The 26,103-nt window shown below is 35.1% G+C and overlaps 1 protein-coding gene across 5 annotated transcripts in view; it reads left to right on the top strand.

Moving 5' to 3' along the window:
• Positions 1–26,103, top strand: part of KCNK2 (potassium two pore domain channel subfamily K member 2) — a 214,120-nt gene that overhangs the window by 104,941 nt on the left and 83,076 nt on the right. For all 5 annotated transcript variants that reach the window (XM_032289229.1, XM_032289231.1, XM_032289228.1 and 2 more), the window contains exon 3: positions 3,281–3,398. In XM_032289229.1, the coding sequence (XP_032145120.1) occupies positions 3,281–3,398 (118 nt within the window). The remainder of the gene's footprint in view (positions 1–3,280; positions 3,399–26,103) is intronic.

The raw sequence follows: 26,103 nt of genomic DNA on the forward strand, positions 1-26,103 counted from the left end.
AGCTCATTGCCTCCTTGACCTCCCAGGCTCAAGCGATCCTCCCACCTCTTCCTCCCTAGTAGCTGGGATTATGCCACCAGGCCCAGCTAATTTTTGTATTTTTTGTAGAGAGGGGGTTTCACCGTATTGCCCAGGCTGGTCTCCATCTCCTAAGCTCAAGTAATCCACCTGCCTCAGTCTCCCAAAGTGCTAGGATTACAGGCAGGAGCCACCACACTTGGCCAAAGATATTTTCTTTGTAGTACTAAGATGTTTTTGTCTTTTAAATATAAAAAATATATAATAATTTGTCTCACTTCTTTTTTTTCTTTTTTTTTGAGACATAGTTTTGTCTTGTTGTCCAGGCTGGAGTGCAATGGTGTCATCTCGGCTCACTGCAAACTCCGCCTCCTGGGTTCAAAGGATTCTCCTACCTCAGTCTCCTGAGTAGCTGGGATTACAGGCACATGCCACCATGCCCAGCTAATTTTGTATTTTTAGTAGACATGGGATTTCTCCATGTTGGTCAGGCTGGTCTCGAGCCCCTGACCTCAGGTGATCTGCCTGCCTTGGCCTACCAAAGTGCTGGGATTACAGGTGTGAACCACTACGCCTGGCCGTGTCTCACTTTTTGAGTGTACAGTGAAGTCTGCCAGTGGCTATGTGATGTGCTATTCCAGCAGATTGAAGGGAGAAACATATTAAACTATACCTGTTTTTTATTAAGCCAGATATTAAAAGAGATTTATAAAATTGTAAAACTGCCTCTCTTCTCACTATGTATTTTGTTTTGGAAGACATAATTATTTATTGTAAAAATAGATCACTTAATTAACATATATGGGCTTTCTTGTTATTTTTACATGAACATTTTAAAAATCAGAAATTCAAACAAATACAGGAAATATGAATAGTGATGACACACACTAACAGAAACTCTTTGATATCTTCATTAATTTTGGAAATTGTAAAGTATTTCAAGATAAAAACTTTGGGAATTGCTGGTGCAGAGGACTGGCACTATATATTTATATATACGACAGCAATAACCACTTATAACTCAAAGTAGAAAAAAGTGAAATATTTGGTTATAACCTTATAGATCTATATGGAATATATAATCGGTGTGGTATAGGAGGCTCAATAAATAGAGATTCACACCATCTTCCTTGGTATGAGGTTTATTATAATAGTATTTACTTTTTAAATTATAGATTTCCTCTATTTTCAAACATTTAACATATGTGAAATATTTAACGTATTTCAATGGAAATGTGTTAAACCTATGAAAATGAAAATTTTTAAAGATTTAAATGCTAAAGTTTATACAGTAATAACAGAGCAATAACTGCAAAAACATTTAAAAGCAAGATAATGAAGGGAGAGCTGCCTTATCTGACATTATAGTTACAACACAGAGTCAGATGAATAGACTTAGCTATCTCAAACTTCACTGTGTGTGGTGCATATGTGTGTATATGTATATATTTATGTGCATTTAATATTAGATAAAGGAATCACTCATGTTCAGTATTATTCATAGGGTTATGTAAATGGAAATATATTTTATCACTTCATTAAAGATAAATGTCATTAATATTAGAGGTATTGCTAAGCATTTGTAAATTGTTGGGGGGTAGTTGTAAATTGAAACAACCTTCTAAGATAGTTATTTGCTACTATACATCAAATGCTTTAAAATATTCATAATCTTTACTGTGGCAAATTTATTCCTAGCAATCTCTCCTGGGGAAATGCTCAGAAGTCGAAAAATATTTATGCATAAATATGTTCACAACAGCACATTTTATATTAATTCAAATTTTAGAACAATATATATATCTACATATTGGGCAATGATTAAATAAATATGGTAATGACAAAAAAATTGCATGTCATAGTGTTGACTAAGAATAGAGAATACAACTATGTAAAAAAGGATATAAAACTGCCAGACATAGATGTAGTAATACATTAACAGTGGTTGTCTCTGGATTCTGGAATTATGGATACTTTTTATTATCCTCTTTATGCCTTTTTGTATTTTCCCTTTTTTTCTTTACAAGAAATATATATCACTGTTAAATAAAAGCAATGTAATTTAATTAACTTTACACAGAACTATTAACTTTTTAATTCATAGATTAAGACAAATCAGATGTATTTCATAACAGTCAGTTCTGAAATATTTTTATGTTAACGTTTATGTTATGTTACAGTCAGATTTTATGTTACGTTTCAGCTGTGGGCTACCGGTTCTTTTTCATGTACCAGTAACTTCCTTGAGTAGTACCCCGTTTTCAGAGTGTATTATTGTCCATTTACAGCAAACTATTTAACCTTAAATCAACCACTTTTCTTCTCTTAGCCTTTAATGTCCTTATCAAATGATGTTTCTTCCAATTCTATAATCTGAAAATTGAATAGTAAAGATCTCCAAAGCTATTTTTCCAACAGAACCATCATCTCCTGCAATGTCTGTCTTCTACTATACATTCTCTCCTAACATATTGTCTTATCTTTTGTGCTTCTCCTCCTCCAACCTCCACCTCCCAAAATGTGCTGATTGAAGAGGGATTATAATGTCATCTTTCTGTCTTTCTCTTAGTACTACTCAACATTCTCAGCAATAGATCTTAGTGGTCTCTATGTGATATTGCTGACAGATTGTCATCTGCAGAGCTTTGGTGATTCTCATCGTCATAGAATTTACCAAAATCTGTAGAAATTCTAAGAGTATAGATCTACATGGACTGCCTTAATCTTGATTGTGAAATGCTGTTGCCTTTTCCTTTCATCTTAAGTTGTTTCGTTAGTTCTTTTTGATATAGGCTTGGTACAGTTATAGCCAATCCAGACTTGGATGCATATGGTTAACATTTGAAATGAGCAGCACTTTGAAAATCCTTTCTTTTTGATGAAGCTATTATATATTGTAACTATAGTTTGCAACCTACTATTTTTACTCTGTGGTGCTTACTAGAGAGCATTGTTATATTTAGTTATTAATTCAAATAAGTCATTAAATATGTTAATTGATGACTATGAATGCATATTGGTACAATATTATAATCTTCATACCAATCAATTCGCTTGATATCACATGTAAGTTTCTTATAACTTAACTGTTATTAAATTCTTCAGCATAAAGTTTTAAGCTATATTATGCATTTTAAATGGAAAAGCAAAATCTTAGAGTTGATTCTCTTTGTCAAATAATTAGTTTCTGGGGTGGACGGTGTGCTGTTTGATGTCTCCATGTGATTCATGTGTACTGATAAATTTCTTTTTAAACTTGCAGCAAATAGTGGCAGCAATAAATGCAGGGATTATACCTTTAGGAAACACCTCCAATCAAATCAGTCACTGGGATTTGGGAAGTTCCTTCTTCTTTGCTGGCACTGTTATTACAACCATAGGTAGGAGACAACTTATTTTTGTTTTTTATTTTGATACAGTTTGTGAGCTGATATCCATTTGTTTGAAATTTTTTATATAGTTGGTCAAAATGATCTACTTAAGGTAGAAAAACTAGATTATAGTAAATTGATTTTGAAAAGGTGGTTTAACGATTTAAACAAAGGAATAATGGAAATGAACTAGTTATTTTAGAATGCTGAGTTGACTTTAAAATACATGTAAAACTTAGGAGCAGCGTAGTTCAGTCATTTGACTAAGAGTAGTAATGTCAATAAACAGCTTAAAATGATTATTTCTTTAGACGAGTAGTTTTTAATCTTCCTGAATTTTTGATATTTTTTGTGTAGCAGGAAAGGATTTGAATACAATTTTAACATTCTTTTCGTGGACGATCTCATGTGATATCACCTTTTTCAATTTGTAAATTTTAACTGTATGTTTTAACAGATTATGCCTGTTATATGCTCATTTATGACGATGACTTCAGGGCTTGTTTTTTTATACATTATATTTTGCCAGTAGCACAAATATGTGAAATTTAACACTAAAATGTGAGGATTATAAAAAGTATGAAAGTTTAGGCCCCTGATGTTTTACTAAACTTTTAATTGCATTGTTTGTTATAATGTTGAAAGGGTTGTGTAATGGAATGTAGTCTCTTTTTTGAACTCACCCACGCATGTGTTTGACATCTTCTAAAGCAGCAGAATGGGTACATGTAGATGTCCTCTCTCTGTTAGTTTGTCATTCAGCGCCCAAAACGTATTCAGGAAACCTAAACGCAAGACCCCAAAGAGAAAGCCACGCTTGTCATTCTGTAAGAATTGGGAAGGGTAATAGCTGCCTTGCTCATGGAAAGAGATGTTTTTAAAGCATATTTTTTAAGAAAGGAATGGTATTTTCTGGAGACTTCTGCACATCTATGATATTACACTTACTGGTTCAGTGTTTTGAAAAATAAAGACAAATATTTTTCCAAATTAAAAAGAAAGAAATAAAAAAAGGAAATTGACTCATCATAGTTATAAAGGAATTTCAGGTGTGAGAAAATATATGTAAAAAAGGGAATTCTTTCTTTCTGCTTACCCTTGTAATGGTACTAATCTCAGATTATGGGATAAATTGAAATCCTGGAAGTCTCAATCTTATTTTTTTGTGTCATTCATAAAATATGATATATATAAAGTTTTCATATCAGTAGGTTATATCAAAGAACTAAATAGGAGAATATGGAAAATTTATGGATGAACTCTCCCTTAAAAGTTTTCTTTTTACAGGTATTTGTACTGTTCTATTGTTATATGAATTCACTGTAGCGCCTCTTTGTGCTGGATCACTTACAAAATAAATACCTTAGCATGTTGATTTTTTTGCCTTTTTTAAGAGGTCAAGAAACTATGTTTACTCTTTCATTTCCATCAGCTAGGACGAAAGTTGTGTGGCTGTGAAAATCTGGAAGAATGGCAACCTTGATTTCCAACCATAATAACAGGTTAAGTTTGGGGCTTAGACATCGTGGCCATTTCTACTATGGAAATAACTATTTATTGTGTAAACTACTTAAAGTCTAGAAGAAAAAAAGCTTACAGACCGAGTGAGAATGGTTTGTTTCTGCCAATGAAAATTCAAAAGTCTAAGTTATAACTCATCATGACCACCACTAAATTATTTTGCAGGAGACTCAGTCATTATACAGACTTACTGTTGCCCTGTATGTTTATAAACAGTCTCATTTTTTGAATCCCCAAATACAGTAAGTTTTGCAGACATACACTTCAACACATGAAAAAAAAATAAACCATTATTACCAGCCTTACCCCAAATTATAGCCATTAAGCACAGTAGCTGATCATTTAGGTTGTTTAGGTAGCTGCCTGAGAGTCCAGATCTCCTACTGTTCTATCTCAGGCTTTCGTCTTCAGTGGATTAAGTCATTCTGGGTGACCCACATGAGGTCTTTTTGCTGAATGGTCTTTTACTCTTCAGGTCAACACCATCTCCTCTAACCTTGGAGTAGGTTATGATAGTCTAGGGCAAGGGAAAATATTTGACGTCTTTCCTAAGTGTGCATTTGAAATCAAATTCATTATTCCATAAAACTCAAAGTATAATTATTAATTTTTGCTAATGATAATAATTGTGTGGGCTTTGAAGTGTGTTTTAGCAATCATAGAAATTATGACCTTTAGCAATAGCTGCATTGCATAAGACATTTTAAAATGACATTAGAAGTTGAGAGAGTTTTGGAAAATAAATTTTAGTGGCTTTTATAAGGTGCCTGGTACAGGCAGTGCTTCATGGAGCTGAGTTGGCCACAGTTGTCCAAGGTTTTTCTGTTCAATTTTATCAGTTGTTCTAAGAAGCAAACATAATCCTACTATTCCTTGGAAATGTGCCCAAGGGAAGTTATACAAAATAAAATATTAAAATTTAAGACCAAATTTTAGAATGTCTCTTCATATATCTAAATGCCCTTTCCAAAGTTATATCCTTCCAAATTCTTCACAAATTCTTTTCCATAGCTACGCAGACTAAAATCCATTCTTGTCCATTCCTTTTCTCTCTTATCCCACTTCCATTACTTATACCAGTCTTGTTGGCTTTGCCTTTAAATTAGATTCATGCATTCACTACTACTTAGCATTCAAGTTGCCACCATTTTTATCCAAAGCAGCATCATCGCATGCCAGGGTTATTGCAGAAACTTTCTGCTCAGAACTCTTCTGTGGTTTCCAACTCAGTTAGAGCAAAAGCCGTAGTCCCTTGCCTGCTTTTCCTGGTAAAATGCAAGCTCTGTGAAGTTAGGGATTTTTAATTATTTGGATCTTGTCTGTATCTCCAAATGCCTGATACATATTAGGTGCATAATAATTATTTTTGAAACTGAAAACAAATGGGCATTGTATATGGTCTGAGCTATGACTTATTGAAAGTTATATAACACCATATTGATACCTGTGAGGCTAAATTATTAGCCATTTCAACAGATTTCATTGCCAGTGTGTTTGTTCATTTATTAATTTAACAAATAATAAAACACTATCACTCCATCGCTGTAAAGATAAAAGATACATTCCTTGACTTTAAGTTGTATATAGATCAGTCAGGGAGAAGTGTGGGTAAATAAACATTTATAATACAGTGTGCCAGGAGTTGTGTTTTAAGAGCAATTAATGTGAATGTATAGGTGCAACACTTTACATAGATATTGGGTAGGTAGGTGGGTGAGAAAGAGGCAAGGGATGCTTCCTTTTCTTTAGTAGGCATTGTCCCAGTTGACTGGAAAGAATTAGAAATTTGCAGGGTGGAGAAAAGTAGAAAGGGAGGCTTGCAGGTATCAGGAGCTCATGTGGAAAAGACCAGGAGTAAGAGACAGTGTGATTTGTTTGACTATCGTCAGTTATCTAGAATGGCTGCTTGGAGTTGAGGGGAATTCATCCTCAGAATCATTTTAATTAATAAGTCAACGTAAGGAGCTCCTGCTGGATTTGTGCTACTTCTGCCATTGCCAGGAGTACAAAGGAAGTAAGGACATAGTCCCTGCTTACAATCTCATTTGGGAGATAGCATTTACACATATGAACTGACTGAAGAATAACAAAAATAAGTCTTGTATAATCAAATGTTACATAGAACAGGGGTTTCAGTGCTATGAGAATTGAGAAAAAGGAAAGAACACGTGGGCTGGAACTGAGAGGAAAGGCTTACGTGGAGAAGCAGGATTTGAACTGTACCTTGAAGAAAATGTTTTGATTTAGACTGAGGAAGGGGAAAACCCCTTCCAGTCTGTGGCATAACTAAGCAAAAATCCAAAAAGAGGAATGAGCTGGATTCATTTTGGGGATAGAAAGGTAACTGTTGGAGTAGACTTGCTTAAAGGAATTGTTTAAAGAAGTAGTGAGAAATATTGACTGCTTTAGATGGAAAGAGCGCATTGAAAATAATCCAATTTTTGAGGATCTACTTTAATAAGATAGAACATAAATTTTTTTTAAAAAGTGAAGTAAAAGTTTAAAAGTGACAAGATGCATTGTCAGGAAGACGGTTAGTGAATACCGATAGTTTATCTGAGAGAGTAGTTAGGAGGCATTGCACTGACCTAGGGAAGAGCGATGGATTGACTGGGATGATTGGAGTTGATGTTGAAGGACAGGAGTAAGACAAAATGTTGAAATAATTAGATGCAAGAATCAACACGCCTTGGTGACTAATAGACTAAAGAGACAGGAGTCAAAATATTGAAAGTGAAGCGAATATTTAGGCAGTAGGCTTGTAATTCATAGACAGTGCTAGTTGATTTTTTTGTGAGAAAGGAGTAAAAATATGGCCAAGATTTTAAAAGCTGTATTATTTTAGGAGGCTTCATTTTAGCAGTCCCCTTCTCCCCCAATCCGTTTTCTGTTTGTTTGTTTCTTCTTGAATTCAGCAAGACTAGAAATACAAGGTATATGGGCTCCCTCTTACAGCTCACATTGGGGTTGAAGAGATCAATGACCAATCAGTACATTAAAAACAAGATGAATGACTGCAATAAATGCAGCAAAAGAAACTCACAATAGAGAATAGATGATGGAGCCAGAACAGGGAGTGGGAGGTGTTCTAAAGAGGCTGATTCAAGAACTCTCTGAGGAGGTGACATTTAAGCTAAACCCTGAATGATGAAAATAAATCAGCTATGTAAAAAAAGTAGAAAGATTAATGAAGGCAAAGGACACAACAATGGCAAAGATCTGGGTGGGACAGATTTTGGCATGTTGAAGGAATACAGATGAGGCAGTGCCTGGAGGACTGGAGGAAGAGGAGCGGGAAAAAGAAGTGAGGTTAGTGAGATAAGAGGCAGCAAGATCATGTAGGACTTCATAGGTCATGGTAACATTCTTAATTCAGTAGGCAGCCACTGAAAGATTTAAGCAAAAGACACAAGCATGATGTGATGCTGGCTGCCATTCAGAAGGCAAAAGTTGAAGCAGAAGACTAGTGAAAAATGTAGTATAATACAAAAATATATTTGATCTTTGGCCCAGGTTCTTGGCCCAGAGCTCCTAGAATCCTTGGAATTTTCTGAGTGATGGGAATGTCTTCTGTTATTCATAACAAGCACCTTTCACCCATGCCTGAGTTTACACTAATGAGATGACTACTGGTGGGCTGCTAGATTGCTTCAAGATGGGGGCTAATAGCCAGAGAAACCAACCATGTGATTAGCTGGCTGGAACTTTCAGCCTCACTCCCAGGACTCTGGGGAGGGAAGAATGGCCAGAGGTTGAGTTTAATCACTGATGGCCAATTATTTAATCAGTCATGCCTACTTAGTGAAAGTTCCATAAAATCTCCTAAACAGTGGAGTTCAGAGAGCTTCTGGGTTGGTGAAAACTGGGGGTGGGAGGGTGGTATGCTGGGGGAAGCTGTGGAACACAGAAGCTCCATACCCCGACTTTTATGCATACTCAAATGCATCTCTTCCATTTGGCTGTTCCTGTATTATATCCTTTATAATAGACCAGTATTAGTAAGGAAAGTGCTTTCCTGAGTTCCGTGAATCCTTCTAGGGAGTTAACCAATCTGAGGAGGGGTCCTGGGAACCCCTAAATTTACAGTTGGCTGGGTAGAAATATGGGCAGCACAGCATGCCATTTGCCCCTGGTGTCTGACCTGGAAGCTGTCCTGTGGACTGAGCCCTTAATCTGTAGATCTGGACTCCTGCAGAATTGAAATGAATTGTTATCAGAGAATCAGAAAACTGAGTGGAGGAAACACCTCACAAAGATGTTATTATATTAATCCATATGGGAAAAGATGTTGACTTGAACTAAGAAGGTAGCAGTGAGGAGGGGGAAAGGTGGACAAATATGTGATTTTTAAAAAAGCTTACAGATGGAGATATACTTCTGTCAGAATAATGCTTTAGAGGGCTTAGCATTTAATTTTTTAAGTTTTTTTTTTAGTTTTTAATTTTTTTTAAAGCTAATCCGTTAAACTGCAGAAAAGGCAGTTAGCAAAAATGAGGTATAGACAACTGTATTCTACTTCAAGACCAATTTAAAGATTAGAATAAAATGTAAGATGATTTTATTACTTGAAAGCATTAAAATTATAATTTTTATAATTACATAAATATATCAATTTATTATATATTATATATTAATTATATTGACATAGTAATAGGTAATTAGTATATTTACATATTATACAATTATATTGTCACATATATTAATACAGCATTAAAATATAGAATTTATATGATTGTATACATTATATATTGACATAATGTATACAATATATTAATATATAAAATTATATTAATTATATGTATACATTAATATAGTTATATATTAATACAATTTAATATAAGTATAATTGAAATAATAAAATATTCTCCAGTGGAAAGTAAACTGCAATATCAGGGTTGGGAGTTGCCTAAATTTATCACTCAATTATCATTATCTCTGAGTGTCAAAGTGCAAATAACAAGAAGGCCATTACAGTGACTTTAAGATCCCAGAGCATTTCTCTTAAGTCTTAGTGGAAAACTTAATTTTTCCTTAAAGCAGCATTTCTCATATTTTCAAACGACTGTTATTTTCTGCCACTGAAGTGTAGAGATTGAATTTGGCTAAACAATTTCTCTTTTTTTTTTTTTTTTTTTTTTTTTTTTTTTTGTATTTTTGTTTCTATATTTTGAACCTGCCACTGGGGCTTTCAGTTTGCTTTTACCTAGATTGAATTGCTAAAGCTATTATGATAACAATCACAGATGTACTGCAAACTCCAGTTTGGTATAATACTTGCTTGATTATGAAAACAAACAAACAAAAAACACCAAGAAGAAAATTAAAAGTTTGGAGTAGTTTTAACAAGCAATTCCAGATAAAAAGGAGTTACTTTTGGAAATGCAGAAATTTTACTGAAAACTGCAAAGCCTACGCTTGTTTTCAGCAGGGAGTCTAATACCATTTTTTCTGTTGGATGTGGTACAAAACTACAAAACTTGAAAGGATGAGGAAAAATTATGTTTTCTGTCCAACTTTATGACCACAGAAGCCACTGCCTGAACTTGGAAATGAATGGACTTGAAGCAATGGTGTGGAATTTGTCAGTAAGCCTTTTCCCAAAGGATGACGTCATTGTACTTCTACGTGTTGGGTGCTAACTTATTAATATAGTACACTCATAACTCTGTGGCATTTCACTAGTCTCTTACATGTTCTCAGAGAGCTGTGTACATGCAAGTTTTTTTCTTTTAATAGAAAAGTTAAGATTCTTTCAGGTAGCTTAAAAGACTAGGAATTTTACAAGGTGACTTCCAGTTTTTAACTCTACAAACTAATTGCATTTTTCTTTATGCAAGTTTGTTAAAGTAGATGATTACTTTTCCAGAATATGTACTTCTGGTGTTGTGTAGTTGAAATACAGAAATCGAAATAAATTTGGGTCTTTGATTCTGTGTTATTTCATCTCATCTATTTAAATTAATGTAAACAAAACCTATATTTGCTCCTACCACTTAAAAATCTTCATGTAGGCTTATTTTCTAAGTTAAAATGTGTTTCTCAGAGAAAATTGCTCATGAATGATAGCTAAGTTGGCAGAGTGCAAACGTATATGTGATAGGTAACAAAGCTGAATTATTACGTAAATAGTATCGTAGACTCCAAAGCAATAATGAAATAAATTAGTCATCTCTTCTCATTGCATATGTATGTTACATCAGGCAAGAAGGGCACCTAGTACTCTGAATCCTTTGCTAACTGAAAGGGGATTTGGGAACATTAGGGATATAATCTTCCCAGAAGTTAGGCATAATTTGCTTTCTTTTATTTGAGTTATTCTGTTTGTTTGTTTTTGGTAACAGAAGAAAACATAACAATATATTATAGATCTAACAGAAGCTCCAGCAAGAGAAAGTTTGGCCATTGGCTACCAGCATCATAGTTGTCCATATCTCTGGTGTAATTCAAGTCAGGAGTTGCTTGTATTCTGAAACAAAACACACTTTCACATATTCCTGAATAATTTGGCAAGGTTTGCAATAGCATATTTTAATCTTCTGAAAAGCAATCACTGTTAAATGTTGTGATCTTGAAATTACCAAACATTGGAAGCAAGGAATAGTCATGAAGTTCATGCCCTGAATCGATACAGAACCTATTTATTTTCTTGTCATTTCCTCTTCCTAACTTCTGAAAGGCAGAGCTGTTCATTCTAGATTATAGATTTTGCAGAGCATCTGACTGACCATCAGATGTGCAAGTATTGCTCTGAATATGATTAAAACTAGATGAGATGATCATCAGAACATTTTTTGTAAGTGTCATAGGTGTTTCGTTTGATAAGAAAGAAATGTGATAATGTTTGTTCAGGCCTGTCTACTTTCAGCTGCATATTTGTTTTCTTCCCAATTCTTTATTTTTTTATTATTTTTATTTTAGGCTTGTGCAATCTTACTCTTGGAAAATTGGCATTGTTATTTATGTGGTATGGTGCATATTGCCTGACGTTTACAAAAAAAAGTACCTGTGCCAAACAAAGTTCATGTTTAACTCTTGTGGTTTATATGCACCCAAAGTAGAATGCAGATATGACTCATTCCAAATGGAAGGAATTCCATACAGCCAACTCTTGGTTCTAACAGAGCATTGGGAGGAATAGTGATAATATGAACTACTGAAAGCCACAGGTTATCCAAAAATGCACACTAATTGCTAATTTTAAATTTATTCCCCTTCCAACTTTATTTTTAAAGCAAAAACAACAAGCAAGTGGCCAGGTTTGGTTGATGTGTCACACCTCTCCCCTCTAAGCATAAATATCCCATATTGAAGATTCTAACAAAGAGTGAAATTGCCTAGTTAAGCAGCAAGAGAAGAAAAAAAGGAAAGTAGGGATGTAAAAGAAAAAAAAAGAAACAATTTTCTCCCACTATATTCTTATCACTTGGCACAGGACATTCTGACACCCAGATGTATGGGATTTTTCTACAGTTCTCCACTGGACACCAGCTGGGCTTCCTCTACTTTAATTCATTTCTGACACTATCTACCCAGAATTAGCATCAGATCCCACAGGTAAAGGGCTCAGTCCCACAAGACTGCCCCCACTCCACATGCCAGTCACAAGTTTGAGGCTCCTTGGGTTCTATCTGGGGCAGCTCATAGAACTCAGGGAAACAGTTTACTGACATTTACCAGTTTATTACAAAGGACATTACAAGGGATACAGATGAAAGATGCACTTAGGGAAGGGTACGTAGGAAGGGGTGAGGAGGTTTCACGGCCTGTCTGGGATGCATCCATGTGTTCTGCAACCCCAAAGCTCTCCAAACCCCGTAGTTCAGAGATTTTTATGGAAGCTTCACCGTCTAGGTGTGGTTGATTATCAGTCTCCAGTTCCTCCCACCTTTCTTGAGAATTGAGATGGGGCTGAAAGTTCCAAGCTTTTGGTCATGGCTTGTTTTTTCTGGTGACCAGCCCCCATCCTGAAGCTATCCAGGAACCCAGCAAGAGTCACCTCATTAGAACAAAAGATGCTTCTGTCACCCAGGAAATGCTAAGGGATTAGAAGCTGTGTCAAGAACCAGGAGCAAAGACCAACGATTAGAATAAAAGATCCTCCTAAAGGGTACCCCTTTTGCTCAGGAAATTACAAGGGTTTTAGGGAGCTCTGTGCCAGGAACTTAGGATGAAGACCTACACACACACACACACACACACATATATATATATATATACACACACACACACGTATATATATACATATATATATTATAAATTATAGTATCATGAAGAATATGAAATATCATATCCTGCCTAAATAGCTTCTATTTAAAGTATGCATGTTTTAATAAATAATTTCACTGGTACCTATGGACAACTTTATGAAGCTATGTTTTAACTTGATGGAAAAAGAAGACTGCAGACATGACCTCCTAATTAACATTATACTACAATGAAAATCATGTGCTGTACATATTGACACAGACTAGTTTTCCTTATGTTGCTTAGAAGGAAAATAATTCTACATTTTTTTAAAAAAGTGATATAGTACAAGGAACATCAGATTTCACTTCAGAAAACTTAGGTTCAGGGTTTTGTCTTTGCCACTAGCTAGGGTTGTCTTTCTGAGCAAATCACAGTTCTATTATCTTTAATTTTCTCATTTGTCAGCTGGGGCTAGTATTTTTCAAGAATTGTGAAGGCTAAATGAGGTTGCATATATGAAAATAGTTTGTACACTGAATGACTGTATACTAATTTTTAGGGTAAGATAACTTTATTATTAACTAATTTTTATTATTAGCATAAGACAGTATTATGTTTTACATATTTATTTCTGCCACTATTTACAAAGTAAAATTTATTGTTTGTTATTGCTTTAATCCATACTTCTAATTTTTATAGCATAAAAAATTTTAAAAATTGTTTGGCATACTTTGAATGTACAAAATTCAGCCCCAAACCAGCTGTGGTACACAAGGCTGTGTCACACTTCACTGATTTCTTCACCTAATTTTTATTTTTATTTCATGAAATGACCAACCAGTTATTTTAACGATATATAGATAATCCTAAATGCGATAATCAAAATAGTATATAATGTTATCAGTTTTTTTTTTTTTTTTTTTTTTTGGAGGCAGAGTCTCACTCTGCCCTCCTCCCCTCTGCCCCAGCCCCTGGTCTACTCTGGTCGCCTGCCCATCACTGAAGCCAACCCTGCCCTGCACCATGCTGCGCTCATCTGCCTCCCCCAGCCAGCCGCTGACCTCTCGGCTTTCACTGGGGCAGAGGGGTGAGGAATGGGGGTCCTGTGTATGACCACCCACTAATTCTCGTCTCCAGCCAAGAGGAATAAAGTTTTGCTTCTATATGTCACCCAGGTGTGGCATGATCCCGGCTCACTGGAACCTCTACCTCCGAGGTTCGAGTGATTCTCCTGCCTCAGCCTCCCAACTAACTAGGACTACAGGTGTGTACCACCATACTCAGCTATTTTTTTTTTTTCATATTTTTAGTAGAGACAGGGTTTCATCATGTTGCCCAGTCTGGTCTCGAACTCCTGAGCTCAAGCAATCCACCCACCTCAGCCTCCAAAAGTGCTAAGATTACAGGCGTGAGTCACCACACCTCAGAATAGTATATAATGTTATCTTGAGATGTTTCTTTTATTTAATAGTATATAATGTTATCTTGAGGTGTTTCTTTTATTTAACCAAGTATAATAAAAATTAATATTAGTATAAATTTTTAAAAACTTAAAAAAAAATCTATGCTTTTATATTAGTTAGGATATGCTAAGATATATTCTGTGATAATTCCCATATCATGGTAGCCTTACAAGAGAAGTCGATTTCTTGTTTACACTCAGTGCCCAGTGTGGAAACACAGGAGGGTTCTCCTCATTGTACTTGCTAAGAGACCTCTGCAGGTGTTTTTCCAGGTTCTTCCATGGTCACTGTGGCTTAGGGACCAGAACAAGGCACATTGAACACTGGCTAATAAAGCTTCATACAAGTGCACAGGTTTTCACTCACATGGCATTGGCCAAACCAACTTTAAGGGTGCACAAGTGAGCCAGGATATCTGGTGACAACCCTGATGACTACCATAATCTTTTTTTAAACATGTATACTAATTTTATACTCTCCTTTAATGTTATTCAATATTCAGACTCATTAAATATTATAGGAAACTATATTTTATATTTTAATTTGCTTTTCCAAACTGTGTCTCCTTAACTCTATGAATGCAAAAATTTTTTTAGTTTTTTCCATATGATAATGATTCCTATTGTGTTATTGAAGGGGATTATGTTTCAAAAGGACCTTCCTAGACGAGGGTTGCATCACTGAAATTGTCTGAAAATAAAAATAAAAATTAATATGTAACAGTTTTATCATAGGTTTTTGGCAGAGATTTTGCTGTTATTGGTGATATCACTTAGAGATTCCATTAGCATTTAGAGTATTGTAGCAGTGATCACTTAACAAGGTCAACATCACAGTGACAAAAGCATTCAAACTATTTAGGAAAATAAGTTAAAAGATTTAGGTCATTTATTTTGTACAGGGGATAATTCAGGGTCAGCAAAGTATAACCCATGAGCAAAATCAAGCCTGTCACCTGTTTTTGTAATTATTGGAACACGGCCATACCCATTTGTTTTGTATTGACTTTGGCTGCCTTTGTGCTATAATGGCAGAATCAAATAATTACAACAGAGACCATACGGCCTCCAAAGCTGAAAATATTTACTATCAGTTCCTTTATAGAAAATGATTGCCAAATACTGGACTAAAGGAAAGAATGTAAGGCAAGGAAAAATAAGATTTGTAAATAGAAAACCTGATTTGAATCCTGATTCTAATATTTTTTCAGTTTGTGCTTTTGACCAGGTCATTGAACTTTTCTGAGTTATGTGCTTCCTTCATGTGAATCGTCTAAGTGACTTTCTAATATATGAAGGGTAATAATTGCCCCTGCTATCTCACAAGATTTTGTGAAAACTCAAAGGATAATGTATTTAATAGTGGTTAGTAACCTAAGTATTATGCAAATAAAATTGCTCAATTTTAAAGAAGCTGCTGTATTTTTCTGTTTTTCCCTATTCATTGAAGATTGAAATACAATTTGGGACTCAATTTTTATGAACTAGTGCAAGGCAGCTGGATAAGCTTCAAGGGTTATGATCATGTTCTGGAGAGAGAGGGTCCACAGCAGGTATCAGATTCTCAAAGGGGTCCATAAACCACAAAAGGGTTTAGAACCATTGGCTGGTATAATTTGTTTTAATTTTCAGATTGATTAAAAAATGCAATTTTGTGCTACTTCAAAAATTGAGAGAAAATACTATATTAGAAACACAGTAGCATGTGCCAATATAGATGCTAGTAGACTACATAGCTGCTTTAAAAACTGAGTATATAGTGCTCAGAAGGAACCACAGGGAAATGTATTTCTAAAAATAAGAAAATCTCATTCTACTGCTTAGCTCTGTGTGATGTTACAGTGTCAGATATTTTCAGCACTCCTGTCCTCCTGCAGATTCTGGAGTTGTTTTCTGTAAACATGATACAAAATGTTATATTTAAGAAAACTAGAGTGCTACCAATCCCAAGCCATGACATTCTGGTTTAAAAAATTCAGACTTTGGGGGCAAAAATATCAAGAAAATGAAATCTAAGTGTCAAGAAAAGGGATCACTATATTTTTAGAAGAAGAAATCAGGGGATAGAACTTGTGGGTTTATAGACCAGGTACAGCGGCTCACTCCTGTAATCCCAGCACTTTGGGAGGCCAAGAATTGCTGAGTCCAGGAGTTCGAGGTCAGCCTGGGCAACATTGCAAGACCCCTATCTCTATAAAAGAAAAAAAAATTAGCCAGACATGGTGGTTACATTGAGCCACAATCATGCCACTGCGCTCCAACCTGGGAAACAGAGGGAGACCCTGTCTCAAAAAAAAAAAAAAAAAAAAAAGAATATGTGGGTTTATGAGAATAGAAAGAAGGTTGTTATGATAAAGCCATTCTTAATGTGGATAATGACAGAGAGAAAAATAATAGCATAGACCTGATTGCAAATCACATCTCATAAACTCTTTGTCATTCTACAATATTTCCTGGATAACTTTTATAAATGTTTGCTAAATGTCTGAAGATGTACGGTACTAGTTATCTTTTAAAATTCATGGAAACCCTAGGAAGTGTATATAAATCAAAGCAACTTAAGATAGTTACTTTGCTTATGTCAATGCAGAAAGAAAATCATATTCTTTCACATGGCAACGTTGGGCATACAAATAGTGAGGAATTAATAGCATGGTCACTTAAAATAAAATACTGTATGCTTTTATTAAAAATTAATAAGGAGTATATATACATCATTAATCAATAAGAAACAGGCAGTGTAAAGAATATAGAGTGATGAGTAAGTCTTCCACCTGCAGCTGATCCTTCAGGGTCTCATCCCCTACAGTGTCAAACATGATTCCCATTTCTTATCATCCTAGGAATCATTTATGTATGGATATGTATGTGTGGAAGTGTGTGTGTGTATAATTAATATAGATACATTCCTTTATTATATAAGTGAAGCTCTCTGTACCTTGCTACCTCCCCATAATAAGAGGTCATGAAATTTTAAAAAATCATTTGTTGAAGTTTTGCTTATTGTTTTAGCAGCTATATAGTATTCCTTTTAGGTATAGGTCATAATTTCATTAATCCTGTGTTGATGACCATTTGTTGTTTGCTTTGGGTGTTTTTAAAAATATGTATATATGGCTGGGCATGATGGCTCATGCATGTAATCCCAGCACTTTGGGAGGCCAAGGTAGGTGGATTACCTGAGGTCAGGAGTTCAAGACCAGCCTGACCAACATGGTGAAACCCTGTCTCTATTAAAAATTATCTGGGCGTGGTGACACATGCCTATAATCCCAGCTAGTTTGGAGGATGAAGCAGGAGAATTGCTTGAACCTGGGAGGTGGAAGTTAAAAATAAAAGCATATGTACGACATGACATACGTATGTATAAGTTTACATTTTTCTTTAATCCAGTACCAGTTTTTAATGCCTTTTCCCCCATTTATAAAAATATTATGGGGTGAATCTTTTGTTATCAAAGTATATTTTTAGATTAGTCTTTTCTCATATATGGTAACATGTGATTAGTATAAAAACAGAACAATACAGAAATGTATAAAAAAGGGAAATAACTAGATAAGACCATGTTTCTTTTACAGTGGTTTTCCTATATGTAGTTGACTTAGTTGATATTATACCATAATCACTGATCTTTAGAGATACTTAACATGCCAATATCATTGGTCTTTCGCTGGCATAAGTATCTGCCATTGAATGACTTACTAGGCTTCAAAATAAAAACATAATAAACAATGACTCAGGTATTGTAATATGAACTTCACATATAGAAAGTCATTACTTGTCATTGACAGTGGCTACTTGTTATACTCTCTTTACTTTTCTAAGGGGGAAAAAAATCTTTAGCAAGGTGATCCAGTCATCTAAATTGTTGTATCATCCAATGTGAGATCCACTATATGTCACTTAAACTGTGGGAAAAACAGTGTGGTGTGCCATATAAATACGGTCATGTGTTGCTTATTGACAGTGACATTTTCTGAGAAATGTGTTATTTAGCATCTTCCTCATTGTGCAAACATCATGTAGTGAAATTACACAAACCTAGATGGTGTAACCTTCTACACACCTAGGCTATATGCTATAGCCTATTGCTCCTAGGCTGCTGACCTGTACAGCATGTTTCTGTTCTAAGTACTGTAGGCAATTGTTAGATAATGGTAAGTATTTGTGTATCTAAACATATCTAACCATAGAAAAGATACACAAAATAAATGGTATAAAAGATTTTTTTAAAATAGTACACTTGTGTAGGGCACTTACCATAAATGAAGCTTGTGGGACTGGAAGTTGCTTTCATGGGTCAGTGAGTGAGTGGTGAGTGATTGTAAAGGCATAGGACATTGCTGCACACTGCTGTAGACTTTAAAAACACTATCCGCTTAGGGTACACTAAATTTATGGAAAATATTTGTCTGTCTTTAATAATAAATTAACATTAGTTTTCTGTAACTATTTTACTTTACAAACTTTTTAATGTTTTTGAGTTTTTAACTCTTTTGTAATAATACTTAGCTTAAAACGCATTTTACAGCTGTGTTTGTATCTTCAGATAAAGAAAATATCTGAAAATATTTTCTTTGCATCCTTATTCTATAAGCTTTTTTCCTATTAATTTATAAAAACTTCTAAAATATTTTTGCTAAAAACTAAGACACAAACACACACACTAGCCTAGGCCTACACAGGGTTAAGATCATCAATATCACTGTATTCCACCTCCATATTTTGTCCCACTGGAAGGTCTTTATTGATAACATGTATGGAACTGCCATCTCCTATGATAACAGTGACTTCTCCTGGAATATCTTTTATAGTCAATGTTTTTTCTTATAAGTAGAAGGAGGACAATCAAAAATAATAATAAAAGTGTAATATAGTGAATACATAAACCAGTACCATAGTATCATTTTCTATTATCAAGTTTTATGTACTATACATAATTACATGTGCTGTACTTCTATGCAATGAGAAGTGTGGAAGGTTTTCTATATCAACATCACCACAAACGTGAATAATATGTTGTTATATGATGTCATTAGATGATAGGAATTTTTCAGCTCTGTATTAATCTTTTGAGATTGCTGTTGTATATGTGGTCTATCAGTGACCAAAATGTTAGGCAGCACATGACTGTGTCTTATTATTCTGAAGATTTATCTCACAATTAGCTTATACAACCCTCAGATGCTTTTTAAAAATGAAGATACACAGATGGAATAAATATTTCATACTTGCAAATGGCTTTCTCTTGCTTTCACACATGAAAACTAATTTGGCTGGGTATAAAATTCTGGGATCACAACTTTTCCTATCACAACTCTAAAAATTGTTCTCTATTGTCCTCTGGCATCTGCAGGGAGAAGTTTGATATCAACCTGATTTTCCTTCCTTTATTAGTAATCAATTTTCCAACTAATTGCCATTTTCATGTTTTTAAGAGATTTTTTAAAAATCTTGCACTTGTTCCACTTAATCGGTTGTTTTTAAAGAAAGTTTTCTATAATATTGTAGTTTTAGCTATTTTATGCTGATGGATCTGCCTTTCCACCTTCAAAGATGCTGCAAAATTGTATGTTGCTTTTGTATCCTCAGTTCTGTTTATATTTTGTTTGTCTTTTAAAATTCTTTCTTCCATTACTTTTTTTCTGCAGTTCTGGGAAATCTTTTATATTCTGTGAGCTGCATCATTGACTTGAGTTTGTACTATTTCTCTTCTGCTTCTTAATTACATTGAATGCAGATTTTACTTTTGCAATTGTGTATTCAGTTTCTTTCAATCATCTATTTTTTTTAACCCATCTCTTGCCCTAATTTTGTCTTTAAATCACAGTGAATTTATTCTTTGTTGGCTTTAGGCTCCAAGTTTATAGATATGACGTTTTATTTTCTCCTGCTGTGATTTCCAAACATATTATGGGTCCCATAGTGTACTACTTTTAGAGACATGCTCTTTCAAATTATTCTTTCATTTCCTCACAAAATATTTATAGAGTTTTCATTGAACAGCTTCTAGATGGTTGGAGTATATAATCTAGATGTTAAAGACAAAAAAAAAGATAGACAAAAATTGAGTGAGAAACTTAATAGGAAAGTAAGTAATATAGCATGTTATATGTTAATTATATAGTTTTGGGGAAAAATTGATCAGCAAAATAGGATGGGAATGGGAGGAACAATTTTAATGGAGTCTTAAAAGGTGATATTTCTTTTCTTTTTTTTACATTACTTATGGGTTTTTTTTGTTTTTGTTTTTGTTTTTTTTGAGACAGAGTCTTGCTCTGTCACCCAAGCTGGAGTTCAATGGCCCAATCTTGGCTCACTGCAACCTCTGCCTCCCAAGTTCAAGTGATTCTCCCTGCCTCAGCCTCCTGAGGAGCTGTGATTACAGGTGCCCACCACCATGCCTGGCTAATTTTTGTATTTTTAATAGAGACAGGGTTTTGCCGTGTTGGTCAGGCTGGTCTTGAGCTCCTGACCTCAGGTGATTTGCCCGCTGCGACCTCCCAAAGTTCCAGGAATACAGGTGTGAGCCACTGCGCCTGACCACATTACTTGTTTTTACTTTGAATTTGTGTTTCTAATTTGTGGTCAGACAGTGAGGTTGGTGCCTTTAAATATTCTTTCTACTCAATTCAATATGAGCAGGCTCAGTAGTGGAATAGCATAGTTACAGTTGTTTGCCAATGAGTGCATTTCAGTCTACTTTCTTCTGCTGAGTATAACATTTTCCATATTCTCTCTCTGTAGGATCTGAATTGTTATGGAAATGAAGAAATTTTTTTTTCTAGCTGCTTTTCTTAGTTGTCTTTGGAAGTTGTCTTGTTGATTTCTTGCTAAAATCCTGGGTTCCAGCATTTGGTTTTCTAATAGACTAAATTTAGGATAAAGGGTGTAATCTGAGGTAGTCATCATAGTTGTGAAGAGAGGAGTCCATATTTAGTGCAAGGGTGGGCATTCTCATAATTGTCATTTTTGTGGTCATACCTTCAAGATCAAATGAGAAAGTGTGCATCTTCTCTGTCTCCCAGGCCCTAGAATCCTTTTTTTAAATTAAAACCTAGGAATTTCTAACATGTATAAAACAGATAAGTAGATCTATTTGTGTATGTGCTATGCATGTGTGTATCTGTGTATGTGTATCTCTGGTGAGGCAGAAGTGGAAGTGTTTTGCTTCCAAGGGAAGGCTGCCTATTTCTATAGGAGGGCAGGACTTTCAGGTCACATAGATCTGCCTTTGTACACTGGCTGGGCCACTTTTGATTTGCCCTTAACATGGTGAGCCTTGGTATCAGTGGCTTTTAAATGTCACATGTCAGAAAAATTAAGGCATCAGATTGAACGACTTGCCTTTTATATGGTCTCTTGTGTAACAGTATTTAGCATGTGGTATGTGCCAGGTTTTAAGTGTTTTACATTCATTACAAAATTTCATCTGTTTGGTTAGGAGAATGAAATGTGAACAGTAATTTAGAGCAGTTCATTTCACAGATTATTTGACTGGATATCAAATAGTTGCTTTCTATTTTTGCATATTCTGCAAAGAGAAGAGTATGGAAAAAGAATTTTTGACTCAACCCCTTCTTACTTGAAATATGTTTCAGGAGGGAAAGTGCCATCATCATTGGCATCACCATGATTGCCACCATTATTTTTTATTGACATCAGACATTTATTCTGAGCTTCAGTGGTAGCACCTGAGCTATGCTTGGTGACTATAAAAGTGACTTTAGCTGGCTGTTACTTATGGACTACTTACTATGTGCCATGCTTCATGCTAAGTTCTTTATGTTTGTTATATTATGTATTCTTATTCCTGTTTTACATATGGGGAAACGGAGGCATAGAGAAGTGTAGTAACTTTCTCAGTGACAGAGTATCAAAGCTAGGATTCAAACCAAGACATCTGGGCTCTAGAGCCTGAAGTCTTAACTGCTATGCTACATTACCTTCAGTAAACTTGAAAAAAATTTTAAATAAGTCTATTTGCAATTGAGAAAAATTATTGGGAATCAAAGATAGCATGGATTTCCTGGCACTTTAGATTACTTCTGTCCACCAAGACCCAACTTTCTAAAATAAAAAAAAATCTGTTGTGTGTAATGTATTACTTTAGGACAATTTGATGACAAAGAAATTGCATAATTCTATCAGTTTACTGCTATAGTAGAGTTTTATTTGTTGATTTTATGGTTTATTGTTTGATGCCAAGTCTGGTCAGGAATGTAACATCAAATTATACTGGAAAAGTCTTTTAACAGTACTTTTTAAAGTATGATTCCAGAAAATGCTTTGTGATAAAAGCGCAGATTCCTGATTTATGATCCCTTTCAATATGCAGGAAAATTTAAATTATTCCAATTTTGTGCTAAGAAATATTTCTTCCTTTCCTTAATGATGCTAAATTATTTTTCTTCTCCTTTTGAAATAAGAGGAGAATCAGATCATCAGTATTTAAATAACACATGAATTTATAAACATTGACAGATATATAATTTTATTATGCCTTGAACAGTTCACTCTTGATTGGTTTGAGCTTCAGATAAAATAGTTGGCCAACATTTAGTGCTTATGATTTATTAAAAAAAATATGTATCTTTAAATACTCGAAATTCAGAACAGTTAAATACTCTCATTCTGAGACACATGTGGAGTCTGAGAAGGACTATGAGATCAGTATGCATTTCCAATGTTTCAGGAAACAGTTGGGGAAGTTGGGACAATCTGTAGGTAGATTATTATTGTTCTTTGGCAAAATTTCTTTGCAAAGGAATAGCCCCTCAACGTTTAGCTGCAATTCTTGATTATATGAATGTATCTTGTGACCAAAAAATGCTTGGTAGAAGCTCATTCAAAAAGTAACATAAGAAACCTGTAACTTCCTATAGATTATGAAATTTACAATTGTCATGTAGGATTTTATTATGTAAGCTACAACTAAAAATAGCAAGGGAGCCATCTTGTGAAATACTGTTTGAACTGCAGGCGCAGTTGTTTCTGGGCCAAGAGGAAGTTTGATCATTTAAAGTTGACACAGTGTCAAAACAACCCTTTGATTTAGTTACTTGAATTGATGCATTTGTTTTGATGCACCTATATATACATTCTTTTTCAGTCTGACAAGGTAAGACAGTGCATCTTTGCAGAATGGCTTGTCCCAAATCTGATTTATATGTTGTGATGTAACTGAGAAAAACACTAAGTTTGAAGACCCATGTCTCTAGCCTTGATCCCAAACACTTGCTCCAAGCAACTGAATTAATAGTTTGAATCTCAGCTTTAATGTTTAACAATTGTTTGACTTTGCACACATTACTTCACTTCAGTAGATCTCACTTTCCACATTCAGAGAGTGGGAATAACTAGTTGTACTTAAACCTCATAGGATTGTTGAGCAAGTTAAAATAAGTGTACACATGAAGGGATTAGCATGGTGCCTGACATGCAGTGAGACAGTGAGTGTTCAAGAAATAGTTGCAATTACCCTTTTTATGGGTAATGAAAATTATTTTATTGTTGATAATGAAAATATAGTAATATAGTGATGTCATAGTGGTCTAGAAGAGATAAATCTAATCAAAATTGTTGTATGTACCAAGAGACAGAGGCAGATTTACCTCGAGGCTGAAGGTTAAGACTCCTCATATGTATGGGCCTTCTTTTTAATTTTTATTCTTTTCTTTCCTATAGAGCTTCATATAGCTTGAGACCCACAAACCCTGCATCTATGACACAAACCTTCACATCTATGTGAATCAGAATCACTTCCATAGATATTTGTAAAGGCACGCATAGCATCCTCCCTTCCCAGTAAAAGACAATAGTTTTTCTGAGATGGGTTTTTAAAGTTCCATGCATGATTTTGCTATGGATCTTTGGTTTAAAACTAGTGTTATAGAGGAAAAGTGTACAAAGTGTGAAAGTTCTAAAATGAACAGATCTTATCACCAAGATACTGTTTTATAATTAGAATCATATTTTTCTGGAACCATATTTCTTCTTCAGTGTTTGGTTAGGTTCTTTCCTCAGATGGCATAACAGTAGCTTTGACTCGCTTTTCTAAAAACATGAGATGTAGCCGGGCACAGTGGTTCATGCCTGTAATCTCAGCACTTTGAGAAGCTGAAGCAGGTGGATCACCTGAGGTCAGGAGTTCGAGACCAGCCTGGCCAACATGGTGAAACTGTCTCTGCTAACAAAAACGCAAACTGTTAGCGGGGCATGGTGGCAGGTGCCTGTAATTCCAGCTACTCAGGAGGCTGAGACAGGAGAATTGCTTGAACCCAGGAAACAGAAGTTGCAGTGAGCCAAGATCGCACTGCAGCCTGGGTGACAGAGTGAGACACTGTCTCAAAAAACAAAAACAAACAAAGAAACAAAAGCACAAGATGGGAGTGTCATTTCCCTTCGATTTCTGAAAGGCTTGCTCTTCTTCTTAGGTTGATAATTAAGGGCATCTCCTAAATGTATGTTGCTCTTTTTTTCTCATCCCACTTTTAACTCTTTTTCCCTGTATTATTATTGTTGTTTTTTTCTGCCTCTAAAATAACTTAAATTGTTCTGTATTCAAATGATATTCAATTTTTTTAAAATTTTCTTTTCCTTTCTTTTCTTCCTCCTCCTCCTCCTCCTCCTCCTCTTCATCCTCCTTCTTCTTTTTTCTTTTTTTTTTGGCAGGGTCTTGCTGTGTTGTCCAGGTTGGAGGTGCAGTGGTAGGATCATGGCTCACTACAGCCTCAACGTCCTGGGCTCAAGCCATCCTCCCACCTCAGCCTCTTGAGTTGCTGGGACTACAGGTACATGCCACCACATGTGGCTATTCTTTTTATCAGGGATGGGTTTTCACCATGTTGCCTAGGCTGGTCTTGAACTCCTGGGCTCAAGTGATCCACCTGCCTCCACCTCTCAAAGTGCTGAGATTGCAGGCATGAGCCACCAGATCTGTACACTAATTATTTTAAGGGTGTTTTTAAACAATATGTATGTATCAATAATTTTGCTTTTTCTTGCCAGTCCAGAATCAAATAAAATTCAGTACAAATAATTAGAACAGCAGAACTATCTAGATCTGAACATATCTATTTAATTAAAATATGCACTATTAATGAAAACCTATAGATCATTCTTTTCAATTCAACATTTTTTCTTGAATAGCTGCTCTGAGCAAATCTCTATATAAGATATATCAAGGAAAGAAAAACAGTTACTGGGGAATCTCTGCTCCCAGCAAGTTTGTGATTAAGAAGAGAGACAAAAGCCTGTAACGAAATGACAACAGCTCATGTTAGAGTAATGCATAGTTCCTTTAATGGCAGAAAAGTACCATGTATGTTGAAAGAAGGCAAGATCACAGCTGGTTGAAAGGGTAAGGAATGACTACGTGTGAAAGTGGTGTGAGGTGGGAGGAAAGGACAGACAGGATTTCAACATGATAATTGAAGGGCCACCCTTGTGTCAGCTAGAAGGAGCAAACAACATGAAAATGAAGGAATCAGAAAAGTCCAGCTTATTTTTCTCAGCGAGTAATGATGACTCTGAAGTTTCTAA

The sequence above is a fragment of the Sapajus apella genome, unplaced genomic scaffold (genome assembly GCF_009761245.1).
Source record: "Sapajus apella isolate SASKATOON/1434 unplaced genomic scaffold, GSC_monkey_1.0 scaffold22, whole genome shotgun sequence".
Lineage (NCBI taxonomy): Eukaryota > Metazoa > Chordata > Mammalia > Primates > Cebidae > Sapajus > Sapajus apella.